Source organism: Arvicola amphibius, chromosome 8 (genome assembly GCF_903992535.2).
Source record: "Arvicola amphibius chromosome 8, mArvAmp1.2, whole genome shotgun sequence".
Taxonomy (NCBI): domain Eukaryota; kingdom Metazoa; phylum Chordata; class Mammalia; order Rodentia; family Cricetidae; genus Arvicola; species Arvicola amphibius.
The window spans coordinates 116,071,510-116,083,983 of record NC_052054.1 but is presented as its reverse complement, the minus strand read 5'-3'; the positions used below and the strand labels follow the sequence as shown (position 1 = coordinate 116,083,983).

At 51.9% G+C, this 12,474-nt stretch overlaps 1 protein-coding gene across 1 annotated transcript in view; it reads left to right on the top strand.

Annotated features, from left to right (window-relative positions):
• Speg (striated muscle enriched protein kinase) overlaps positions 1 to 12,474 on the top strand; it is a 56,592-nt gene that overhangs the window by 31,557 nt on the left and 12,561 nt on the right. Inside the window, exons 13-27 of the mRNA XM_038339068.1 lie at positions 20 to 243; positions 3,118 to 3,237; positions 3,487 to 3,591; positions 3,752 to 3,958; positions 4,248 to 4,371; positions 4,458 to 4,633; positions 7,211 to 7,323; positions 7,813 to 7,981; positions 8,178 to 8,274; positions 8,398 to 8,598; positions 10,035 to 10,092; positions 10,656 to 10,733; positions 10,820 to 10,998; positions 11,420 to 11,446; positions 11,986 to 12,138. Of these exons, the coding sequence (XP_038194996.1) occupies positions 20 to 243; positions 3,118 to 3,237; positions 3,487 to 3,591; positions 3,752 to 3,958; positions 4,248 to 4,371; positions 4,458 to 4,633; positions 7,211 to 7,323; positions 7,813 to 7,981; positions 8,178 to 8,274; positions 8,398 to 8,598; positions 10,035 to 10,092; positions 10,656 to 10,733; positions 10,820 to 10,998; positions 11,420 to 11,446; positions 11,986 to 12,138 (2,031 nt within the window). The remainder of the gene's footprint in view (positions 1 to 19; positions 244 to 3,117; positions 3,238 to 3,486; positions 3,592 to 3,751; positions 3,959 to 4,247; positions 4,372 to 4,457; positions 4,634 to 7,210; positions 7,324 to 7,812; positions 7,982 to 8,177; positions 8,275 to 8,397; positions 8,599 to 10,034; positions 10,093 to 10,655; positions 10,734 to 10,819; positions 10,999 to 11,419; positions 11,447 to 11,985; positions 12,139 to 12,474) is intronic.

Genomic DNA, 12,474 nt, shown 5'->3' with positions numbered 1-12,474 from the left:
AGCTGTGTGGTTCTTACAGCTCAAAGTTGGAGAAGATGCCGTCCATCCCTGAGGAGCCAGAGCATGGGGATCTGGAGAGGCTGTCTATTCCAGACTTCCTGCGGCCACTGCAGGATCTGGAAGTGGGACTAGCTAAAGAGGCCATGCTGGAGTGCCAAGTGACCGGCCTGCCCTATCCTACCATCAGCTGGTTCCACAATGGTCACCGAATTCAAAGCAGTGATGACCGACGCATGACACAGTGTATGTGATGGGGAAGGGACCCAGCAACCTCTTGGCTTTTTGGATACTTCCCTAGGGACCCCTCATGTTTTCCCTTCATAATTTGTTTAGAGATGGGAGGGTCTGGGGAAGAGAACCTTTAGGGGCTCTGAGGTCCATCTGAGCCCACAGTGTCACCCCGAGTGGCTCTGTTAGCACTTACCGGGAAGGCAGTACAGCCTGCTGCCGCCCAGCAAGCAGGTTACAGAACCCACAGTGCCTTTCCTCCCTCATTAGCAACTGAGCTGTGAAGAGAATGAAATTAGTGATATATATCACCAAAAGCAGGGCCTGGCAGATAGCAAGCGGTCAGCAAATGATAAATCGTGTGACAGTTTTTGTTGCCACCGCTCTCACTGTTGATAAAGCCAAGCTGCCCATACGCAGGAGAAATCTCCGTGGAAGGGCTGGGACGCACGGGGTCTGGCTGAAGGGAAGCTGCCACAGGTACAAAGAACAGGATATTTTGGGTTAGAGTCCTCTTGCCTGGTTGCTTTCCCAAGGGAACACTTGTGTTCTATTGTTGAAGAAACACGAATCTCACATGAGTTCCTCCTGCCTCCACCCGTGACGGTTTTCTTCTGTAGCTGCAGTTGATAGCCCCCACAAGGCCTGAAGACAGGACAGGGACAGTCTCACTTTGCTGTAGGCCTGTGAGGCAGGTACTCTTATACCTGTTTACAGATGGGGAAACTGAGGCTTAGAGAGGTACAGACACTTCCTCAAAGGTAAGCAAGGACCTCCTGACCCAAGCCCATCTCTTGAAAAGCCTGCTCTTGACTGGGGACGTAGCTCAGTAGGTAAAGTGCTTGCCAGCATCCTCGAGCCCTGGTTGTGACCTCTACTACTACATAAACTGGGCATGGTGGCACGCCCCTGCAATGCCAGGATTCGGGAGGCAGTGTTGGGAGAATCAGAAGTTCAAGGTCATTCTCAGCTGCATAGTGATTTCTAGGTTAATTGGATTACATGAAACCCTGTCAAAGGGAAGGGAGTATGGGAGAGAGAGGAAAGAAGAAAGGAAAGAGAAATAGACTGTTTTTAGTCACTCGCAGTCGGTCCCTTCTCCAACTCCACCCTCATCTCATCTCTAGTACCACGCCAGCAGCCCTGACAGCCTGACCCTTGCTCCCTCTAGTACCTGTCATTGCTCAGTCACAGGCTCCCCTGTGTCCCCATTTCCTTTGAGGCTCTGGTCGGTGTCTGTCTCAGGATCTGAGCTGACGTCTCTGCTGTGCCCGTATCTGGGGACACTGGCAGCCTTTAGAAACAGTGCAGGCAGAGATAAATGAGTGGATGGCCGTTGGAAGTGAGATAACTGCTAAAGGAAGACAGGAGTGTTTGGGAACATCCCTGGTGGGAAAGAGAACAGTACAGGCTGCCCCTTCTTCATGTCCTGCCAGAGACAGCCTCCTTATCATTGATGGAGCAGAGTGCAAGAAACAAGCTTTGGAATGAAATGGAACTTAAGTCCAAACCATGGCTTCTTCATCTATTAGCTGTGTGACCTTGGACAAGCCAGTTAATGTCTCTGACCTCGCTGGTAAATGGGAATAATTTTGTGAAACTGTTGAAAGGATTAGGGTTGAGAAAACCATGTTAAGGGGCTGGAGAGATGGCTCAGCGGTTAAGAGCATGGCCTGCTCTTCCAAAGGTCCTGAGTTCAATTCCTGGCAACCACATGGTGGCTCACAACCATCTGTAATGAGATCTGGTGCCCTCTTCTGGCATGCAGGCATACACACAGACAGAATATTGTATACATAATAAATAAATAAATAAAAGAAAACCAAGTCAAGTATCTGGCGTAGGATGGACACAGAGCAGACAACTCTTATAATTTATACTATGACACATATTTAGCACTTACTGCATGCAAAGCGTTGAGTTCTGGGTGGAACAAGCAGAGCTGGACAAGCGTTGTCACAGCAGTAAAAAGGAAAAAGCGTCAAAATCATTGGTACCCAGCAATGAGCTTCAAGAGGTCTAGAGACCCAGGGAGGGCATCCGGGTACTGGAAGGAGAGGGTGGGGTCATAGCAGGCTGAGATTCATGGCATGCTTTGGATAAGAGTTGAGAACATTCTGAACAGAAAGAATTTGATAAGCTTAGATTCAGCAGTGGAACTCATGTGGCCTGTTCAGGGACCCAATCGTCTATGAGAGTTGGGAAGGGATAGCCAAGTGGTGAGAAGGGCACTGGGGTCGCTAGGTTTGGCTGATCTCCGGTAGATTTTCCTCAGACTCTGTTGGAGATGAGGCACAGGCAGTGGTCACTGGAGCTAGAAGAGTCTGAGGAAGGGACCCACTAACGAAACTTTGTCACAGCCTTGACTTGGAAGTTACAGCCCCTTGGAGGTACAGGAATGAGGGGGCTATCACAGGGACAAAGACAAGCCTTGGGTGAGAAGAAGATGCCAAGCCACTAGGCCTGAAATGCTCAAGAGGAACAAGGACCAGCCTTGGCTACAGGAAATACTAGTCTCTCTCTCTCTCTCTCTCTCTCTTTCTCTCTCTCTCTCTCTCTCTCTTTCTCTCTTTTAATTTCTTTATTTATTTTGTATACAGTGTTCTGCCTGCATGTATGCCTGCAGGACAGAAGAAGGGACCAGATCTCATTATGGATGGTTATAAACCACCATGTGGTTGCTAGGAATTGAACTCAGGACCTCTGGGAGAGCAGCCAGTGCTCTTAACCTCTGAACCATCTCTCCATCCAAATACTAGTCTCTTGATGGCTGGCCTATCCAGTCCCCCTTGCCCTCTCCCTGCAGTAGGAAGCGTATGTGTGGTCAAGCTTGATCTCTCATGAGCCAAGTATTCTGATCACACATGTGTCACTGTCCCTCCCCGACAGACAGGGATATACATCGCCTGGTGTTCCCAGCTGTGGGGCCTCAGCACGCTGGTGTCTACAAGAGTGTCATCGCCAACAAGTTGGGCAAAGCTGCCTGCTACGCTCACCTCTATGTCACGGGTGAGGCAAGAATCCTCCCTAGTAGTTTTGTCCACTATGGCCTCTGGAACCATCCGAGAGCTGGGCCGGAGGTGGCCGGGGCTGGGGTAGGGGGCTCTACACTAGCTCCCCCTCCACTCCTGAGGGAGCGGCTGCCATTGCCCCTATGCCTATGGTTGAGCCTCAGCCCCAGCTTCCTGACTAAGGCTGGTGCTCCTGTAGAGATGTTAGTCTCTGAAGCACCCCCACACTTCCACCTGTGGCTTCCAGATGTGGTTCCAGGCCCTCCAGACGGCGCTCCGCAGGTAGTGGCTGTGACAGGAAAGATGGTGACGCTCACGTGGAACCCACCCAGGGGTCTGGACATGGCTATTGGTGGGTCAGGGCCACACAGGGTAGAGGGTAGGGATGAGGCCTGAACAGAGAAGGTTCCGGGCTTTTGAGCCTATGATGGGGCGGTGGGGATTGGGGTGGGGTAGGGGGTGGATAGTGCGCTAGAAGTGGGACCAGGAACATCCTGCTGTTTCTTCTCTAGACCCAGATTCCCTGACATACACTGTGCAGCATCAGGTGTTGGGCTCGGACCAGTGGACAGCACTGGTCACGGGCCTGCGGGAGCCTGAGTGGGCAGCCACAGGGCTGAAGAAGGGGTTCCAGCACATCTTCCGGGTCCTCAGCACCAGTGGCAAGAGCAGCAGCAAGCCCTCAGCACCGTCGGAGCCCGTGCAGCTGTTAGAGCATGGTGAGCCCATGCTGTGTGGCCAGGGGAGGGGTCAGTGACCGACCAGGCAGCCATAGTGTGAATGGTGTCGCTTGGCAGGATCCCATCCCATCAGTGGCAGCAGTGGTCTGGGTACAAGGCAAAAGTTTTAGTGTTAATCGTTAATCCTTCCTGAGCTGCTTCCTGGCTCTTTTCCGCTTCTCTGAGCCTCAGCTTCTCCATCTTTACCTCTGGAACTTTAGTGGGGGTGGGGGTGAAAGTGTAGCAGGTACCATGGCCCCACTGTCAGCCTGTGTTCTCCTCCCCTAAGGCCCACCCCTGGAAGAGGCCCCGGCCGTGCTGGACAAACCAGACATTGTGTATGTAGTAGAGGGCCAGCCTGCTTGCGTCACCATCACCTTTAACCATGTGGAGGCCCAGGTTGTCTGGCGGAGGTAGGAGTCCTTACTCAACCTGTCCCCGACCTGTGAAAGTCCAGTTCCAACCCCACCCGGCAAGATCACCCGTCATTCTTCCTTAGCTGCAGAGGAGCCCTCCTAGAGGCACGCTCAGGCGTGTACGAACTGAGGCAGCCAGACGACGACCAGTACTGTCTTCGGATCTGCCGGGTGAGCCGCCGAGACCTAGGGCCCCTCACCTGCACTGCCCGAAACCGCCATGGCACAAAGGCATGCTCAGTCACCCTGGAACTGGCAGGTGGGTGACAACTTCTTACTATTCCTCCCTCTCAGGCAGCTGCCATTGCTGGAGACTCAAGTCCACGTCCTCCCACTCATTCCTGTCCTTCTGGTGGCAATGCCAGTATTAGTAATAATAAGAGGAATAAACTAATATTTATTGAGCATGCATGGTGACATATTCTATAATAACTGCACTCAGGAAGCCAAGGTAGGAAGATTATAAGCTTGAGGTCACCTGGACCACAAGTGAAGGAGGTCTAGTCTTAAAATAAAAAAAAAGTCTTGACTGTAGCTCATTGTAGAGTACTTGCCTAGCACAAGACTTTAGGTTTGGTCCATTGGCACTGACACACACTCACACATATATACACACCTATACATACAATGTTATGTGTAATGTTACATATAGGACTTAGCATCTCATATGAGCCAGGATCAGTATGAAGAACTGCATCTACCTCATTTAGTGTGCCAACCTTGTGAGGTGGGGTTAGTTGTCATTCCCATTTCACAGATGAGGAAGCAAGGTCAGAGTGTGAAGTAACCTGGCCCAAGGTCCCAGAGTCTGATAAGCACAGGAGCTGGGTTCAAGTTCCCATGTCAGACGGCAAAGCTGTGAGTACCATTAGCTTGTGTGCTAAAGACAGCGAGGGAACAGTGTCTCAGCTGAAGCAGGGTGGGAGGAGGAGCTGATAAAGAAGCAAATGTCCTCAAGCAATCCGTCACCTGCCACCTGGCTCTGAGGCTCCTGGCTGCACTTCAGCAATGCCAGTTTGACGGTGTCCCTGTCACCTTTAACCATGTGCAGGCCTAGAACCCAAGTCCCTTTCTGTAGTCTCTCCTTTCAAGTCAGGTCTTCTGGAGCTGTAATGTGCATTAAGTGGCCATTGTTTTCTGTGTTTTGCTTGTTAGTTAACTCCAGGATCTGAAACACTGCCACTGAAAGCTTCAGATCCGCCTAACCTGGATGTTCTTACCTCCTGAGTGGATACAGTCTTGGCCAAAAGCAACGAAAGTGACAATTTAGTTAGCACGATCTATGAGCAAATGGACACTTTCCGTTGCAGGAAAAAAAGCCAAGTGGTGATATCACACCTTTAATCCCAGCACTCAGAGGCAGCCTGATCTCTGTGAGTTTGAGGCCAGTCTGATCTACAGAGCATGCAAAGGGAATTCCAAGACAGCTGTTACATAGAGAAACTCTCTCTCGGAAAACAAACAAATGAACAAATCGATGAAGTTCACTACAGAGTTTCTCCCCTCAGCAGACAGGGACCAAGGGAAGGCAGCTGTGAAGTGGGCACAAGCAGTCACAGGGCATGCAGAGGAGGTGGGCCCTCCTGACCCTGTGCGCACGGGGTTTCCATTCCTGGAGTTTTGCTCCTGCCCAGCTCCCACCCTGCCCTTCCTACTCAATCATCACTTAGTCCCCAGATCGCAGTATCTGCTGAACTAGTCAGCCTTCCCAGGTGTAGCCAAATTTAGGGCTCAGAGAGGCCTAGGAGCCTGCATCCTAGCTTTCATGGACGGTGACTGGGGGAGACTATCTTAATCAACCAGACCCAAAGGGAGCTAGGGCCTATACCAGATTCTCCATTCTGCTTGGCCCTATTCCACCATCAGCCCTGCAGGCTAGGTAGAAAGTAGCCCCCTTCCCTTCATGTCTGCCATGGAACAGCCTCTCCCCCAGACCCAGCATGGCCTCTCCTGTTCTCTGTATAAAGCCAGGCAGGTCCCTGTGGTGGTGGCAATCTATACTCAACTTGCTTTATTTTTTTCTCCCTTGGGGCTTGATTACTCTCAGTCCTCTTAAAGCTGGGGTCCTGAAGACATGCTCAGAATACAGGGCAAGGAATTTATGGACTTGACAAGGCACACTGCAAAGTGTGTTTAGTTCTACCATGAGAATTAGAGGCTGCCTGGCAGGGAACCACACGGCCAAGAGTTCGCTCCTAGACTGTCCGGTTAATATTTGGGCAGGGCGTTTTTGTTCACTTGCTCTCTCCTAGACGTAGAAGGCTTCCTAGACATTTAAATAAGACTCAGAGAGAGACGCTTCAAGATAGAGGCAGTGTCCTTGAAGGGCTTCGTTCTAGGTCACAGTCCCAGCTCTTCCTGCAGGGGCCAAGTAGAGTCAGTGAGAGGCCACCAGGTGGGGTGTTGAGAGGAGCAGTCACCCACAGGGGGCAGCACTGAGCCACACTGCACCAGCCTCATGGTTACTGCAGGGGGAGAAGGGTTGGATAGCCAGATGGGAAACATGAAATCCAGATTTCTTTTGTGTGTGAAAATGTCCCAATTTCAAAGCCATCAAATGAATCTTAAGGGTCCCACAAAGCAACTTGTGACGGCCAGTGACAGAAAATGCCTCTGAGCCTTGGAAAGCACCTTCGTTAGGATTTACAGGGAGGGCCTCGTCAGGAACTCTGGTATCCTCAGGCATGGTGGAGAGAATGGGGGGCGGAGCGGGGGGCGGAGTCTGGGAGGCCAGGGCCTAGTATTCTCACCACACAGTTGCTGATAGGGACAGGGGCTGAGGAGGCAGGCACCTGTGGTGATGACATCTGTCCTCCTCTGTCCCTGTGTCTTGCAGAGGCCCCTCGGTTTGAGTCCATTATGGAAGATGTGGAGGTGGGACCTGGAGAAACTGCCCGCTTTGCTGTGGTGGTTGAGGGGAAACCACTGCCAGACATCATGTGGTACAAGGTCAGAGGGTAATGCAGGCTGCAGCAGCTGGCAGGGAGCCTGGGGTTTGTACAGTCCTGGGAGGCCTGAGAAGAGAAGTATCTGGGCAGAGGTGTGGTGAGGAAGAGGAGGAGGTGGGACTCTGGGGACTAACTGAGGGGTTAGGGACTTTTTTTTTTTCTGAGACAGGGTTTCTCTGTGTAGTCCTGGCTGTCCTGGAATTTGCTCTGCAGACCAGGCAGGCCTGGAGCAAACAGAGATCTGCCTGCCTCTGCTTCCTGGATGCTAGGATTAAAGGTGTGCACCACCACCGCCTGGCATGGGTTAGGGATTCTTAGCAAGAGATAAGGGAGAAGCTGGTTCTGGCCCCAGAGTCAGAGGAACTGAGTGAAGACAGCCTGTCAAGCCCTTGGCCTTCAGGTCCAAATGAAAGAGTCTGTGTGGTGTGGAGGAAAAGCTAGCCCCCAGGTAGCAGTAAGGTCAGACCCAGGTGACATGTACCCCTGGCAGGATGAGGTGCTGCTGACCGAGAGCAACCACGTGAGCTTCGTGTATGAGGAGAACGAGTGCTCCCTGGTGGTGCTCAGCGCAGGAACCGAGGATGGAGGCGTCTATACCTGCACAGCTCGGAACCTGGCGGGCGAAGTCTCCTGCAAGGCAGAGTTGTCTGTGCATTCAGGTGCGTTAGTGTTTGGGGGAGAAGGGGCAAGGAAGTACCTGCCCTTCGTTTCTTACACCACATCCTCGTCCCAGCCCCTGACTGAGTACAATACTCTGTCCTTTGTCTTTTGAATCTGTCCCATGTCTCCTGTCTCTGCCCTTGTTTCTACCTGCCCCACTCCCAACATGGGAACATCTTTCTATCTCCTCCCCAGCTCAGACAGCTATGGAGGTCGAGGGGGTCGGAGAGGATGAGGAGCACCGAGGAAGAAGGCTTAGTGACTACTACGACATCCACCAAGAGATTGGCAGGTGCAGGGCCAGGAAGACTGGCATCAAGGACCAAACAGGGCTTCTGGGTCTGAGGGCTAGAAAAGATGAAAAGTCAGCTCTGTGGTGATGGCGGTGTCCTGTCACCCTCCCTGTGTCCCCCAGGGGTGCCTTCTCCTACCTGCGGCGTGTGGTGGAACGGAGCTCTGGCCTGGAGTTCGCAGCCAAGTTCATCCCTAGCCAGGCTAAGCCCAAGGCATCAGCAAGACGTGAAGCCCGGTTACTGGCCCGACTCCAGCATGACTGTGTACTCTACTTCCACGAAGCCTTTGAGAGGCGCCGGGGACTTGTCATTGTCACTGAGCTGTATCCTGGGACAAGACGGGGAAAGAGTGTCCTTTGTAATTGGGAGCATGTTTTGCCCTTTGCAAAGTGGTCCTTTGAGCTTGGGCTATCACTGGGGTGGGATCTGAGCATGCTCAGAGCCCTGGGTTCAGTGGACAGCACTGCATAGAAGTGAGTGTGACAGCACATACCTGTGACCCCAGTACTGGGAGGTAGATCAGAAGCTTATGGTCGTGTTTGTCTAGATAGCCCAGTTCAGGCTACATCAGCCCCTTAAAAACGGTGAGCCCGTGGGCAGTCGGGATGATGATGCATCTGGAGACGCCTGTGAAAACCTTTTCTAGATCTAGTTCATGCCAGGCATAGTGGTATATGCCTTCAATTCCAGCTGCCAGGAGATAGAGACAAGGAGATCTCTTTGCATTAAAGGCCAGCCTAGTTTACAAAGAATTCCAGGATAGGTAGAGCTACATAATGAGATCTTGTCTCAGGAAGAAAAAGAAAAAGAAGAAAGAAAAGAAAGCCTTAAGTTTATATAACATTAGTATGTGCCGGCCACGCTGCATGGATTGTACACTTAGTATACACTCAGACCTCATGTATGTCTACCCAGTAGAATATCATCCCTATTTTCTAGCTGATGAAAGGGGAATAGCCGGGCAGTGGTGGCACATGCCCTTAATCCCAACACTTGGGAGGCAGAGGCAAGTGGCCCTCTGTAAGTTCCAGGCCAGCCTTGTCTACAGAGTGAGTTCCAGGAAAGCCAGGACTATTTCACAGGGAAACCATGTCTCAAAACAAACAAACAAAAAAGAGGCATACAGAGGTTATATGGTGATTTCTAAGGCCTTGCAGCTAGCAAACACGATATGTTTTCATCACAGGATGCAATGCAGTGTACATTTGACAGGACCCTGCTCAGGTGAGAGCCCATACCTTGTTTGGCTAAGGAGGACTCTTCACAAAGCCACACCTTTCTCTCGCTGTGCTAAACAAAGGCACATTGTGCTAGCAATGTTGGCAATTGACTTGACCCTCCTGGAGCAGGGACACTGTAACCTGAACAGCAGCTTCTTAGGCTTTTATTGTTTAAGTCCAGACCTCAGCAAAATGGCAAATGATTTCATTACATGGACTCCTGAATATAGTTGAGGAGTTCCATCTATAGTCGACAAGATTCCACTGTATCGCATCCTATAGAATGCTCCACAGGCCAGGGGAGGAGCTGTCACCTTCATTCCACTCCGTGAGGAAACCTATGCTCAGAAAGGGTAAGGGTAAGGATAAGCCTGAGAGTTCAAGTTCAAGCAGGTCCCCCCCATGTGTATAACCTGAGACCAGGAATGTCTGGACCTTTCTGTCTCAGACATGCTTTGTGGGGAAGGAGGACCCTGGGCTCAGTGCTGGGCTGCGTCGGGTAGTTAGCGCTTGGTGCCTCTCCTTGACCTATGACACAGCTGCACAGAAGAGCTTCTAGAGCGCATGGCAAGGAAGCCCACCGTGTGTGAGTCTGAGGTGAGGGCAGTGGGTGGCAGGGGCCGGGTTGCTCACCAGCCTTCACCTGCGTGAACTCTAAGAATGATGGGTGGGTCCTGTGTGTGCCGTTCCTGCCACAAGGAAGCCGGGGTGGTGGTGGTGGTGGAGAACACAGCTACACAGACAGCGGAATTCCCTACCCCACGAGACAGGACTTGTTAAGTCTTCTGTAAACAACAGCAGATATATTCCAGACCCCAACTCCATGGCCTCCCCGTTTTCTCACATACACAATCTACAAAAGCTTCCTAGACTTTTATCTCACTGTGTGGATGGGCAGGCTTCTATTGCACAGTTCCATTGAGTATAATATAGATCACTGTCTTCTTTAAATGGACTGTGTACAACTTGTGCAGTAGAATATGGTGACCCTGAGGCTCAGCATCCCTCGTCCTGTGTGGTGGGCCACAGATGAGCTTTCGTGACCCATCTGAAGGCCACTGCCCAGGCATGCATGGCCTGACCCCTTGCTACCTCCCTGGGTGTTGATCAAACAGAATGCTCCCCCAGCTCCACAGACTCTGGTCCCCCTGTTTCCACAGACCCGGGCCTATATGCGTCAAGTGCTGGAAGGGATAGGCTACCTGCACCAGAGCCATGTGCTGCACCTGGATGTCAAGGTGAGGAGGAGCGTGGGGAATGGTCAGGCGGTGGGGCCTTCCTGTGGGGCGTTCTTCCCTAATCAGCTCCTATGCTCTGGTTATAGCCGGAGAACCTGCTGGTCTGGGATGGTGCGGGGGGTGAAGAGCAGGTGCGCATCTGTGACTTTGGGAATGCCCAGGAACTCACTCCAGGGGAGCCCCAGTATTGTCAGTATGGCACTCCAGAGTTTGTAGCACCCGAGATTGTCAACCAGAGCCCTGTGTCTGGAGTCACCGACATCTGGTAATGTTGGCACGCTGGCCCTTGCTGGGGACTTGCTCCCTGGCTGGGAAGCACTTCAGGAAACTGGGATGGTGACCGCGGGTAGCACTGCCCTTAAGCTTTCCCCTTCTGCCCACGTGAGCCCCATCTCTTCTCATTCAGGGCTGACCTAGTCCCTCTGGACCGCAGCTCTGTAGTCCCCAGCTTCCATCTTCCCTGGGGCTGGGCCTCCCCAAGGGAGACTGTGTAAGCTTCTATTGGTCCTCAGACTTCTGGGATTCCTCGGGCAACCCTGCCATGGTCCCTGACTTTGTGCTGAAGTTGGTACTCCTGTGTAGTGCTCCCCGGGAGAACCCATCCTTTTCAGAATGGTGGTGGACAGATCTACTCATTTCTGGCTGGAGTGTGCTGGCTTCTCACCCATATTTCTGGTTTCCCACAGGCCTGTGGGTGTCATTGCCTTCCTCTGGTAAGGATCCCTCTGCAGTCTCCAACTGGTCTCCTGACTGGCCCACTCCTCACATTTACAGGGCCCACAGCCCACTCCCTTCTCTTCCACACACACGGCTTCTACCTCACCTGAGGGTTTCACGTGCATGAGGCTGGTTACCCTGGTTGGCATGTCTGAGTTTCCTAAGAGGTGGGCAGACTGGATCCACAGAAGCCAGTATAGGCTTAGCATCATTTTGGCAGGGAACTTCCTGGTCTTAGGAGGCCCAGAGCATGGACTAGAAGTCCGCACTGGAGGAGGGACAGAAATTGTTCTTCAAAGCATAGGCAACCAGCTCCCAAAGCACACTGCCTCTCTAGCTATCGGAGGACCTCAAGTGAGAGCAGGACAAGAATATGAAAACTCTGGCTTCCTGTCCAGATTTGCCCAGCCTCTGATGTCCCCACATCCCTAGGCCTCCACTTGTCCCTGGTCCCTTGCCACAGGCATTGTGCTTCACCTTAACCTCAGCCTCAAGGCCCTGCCAACTCTTACCCTCACCCACTCTGCCCCTGCAGTTTGACGGGCATCTCCCCATTTGTGGGAGAGAACGATCGGACAACTCTGATGAATATCCGCAACTACAACGTGGCCTTTGAGGAGACCACATTCCTGAGTCTGAGCAGGGAGGCGCGGGGCTTTCTCATCAAAGTGCTGGTTCAGGATCGGCTGTGAGTAGAAGACCGCTTAACCACAGAGACCGGCCCTCAAACCGGTTATTTGCTTCCTCCTACCAAGCCTCTGCCCTCAGATATGTGACTCCTACTAGCTCTTTTGATTTTTTTCATTTAGTATTTCTAAGATTTGCTTTTAATTTTCTTTATTTATTTTTGATTTTTCAAGACAGGGTTTCTTTGTGTAGCCCAGGCTGTCCTGGAACTCACTCTGTAGATCAGGCTAATCTCAAACTCACAGAGATTCACCTGCATCTGCCTCTGGGGTACTGGAATTAAAGGCAGGCACCACTACTGCCCAGCTAGTTTCTCTTTTTTATTATTTATTTATTT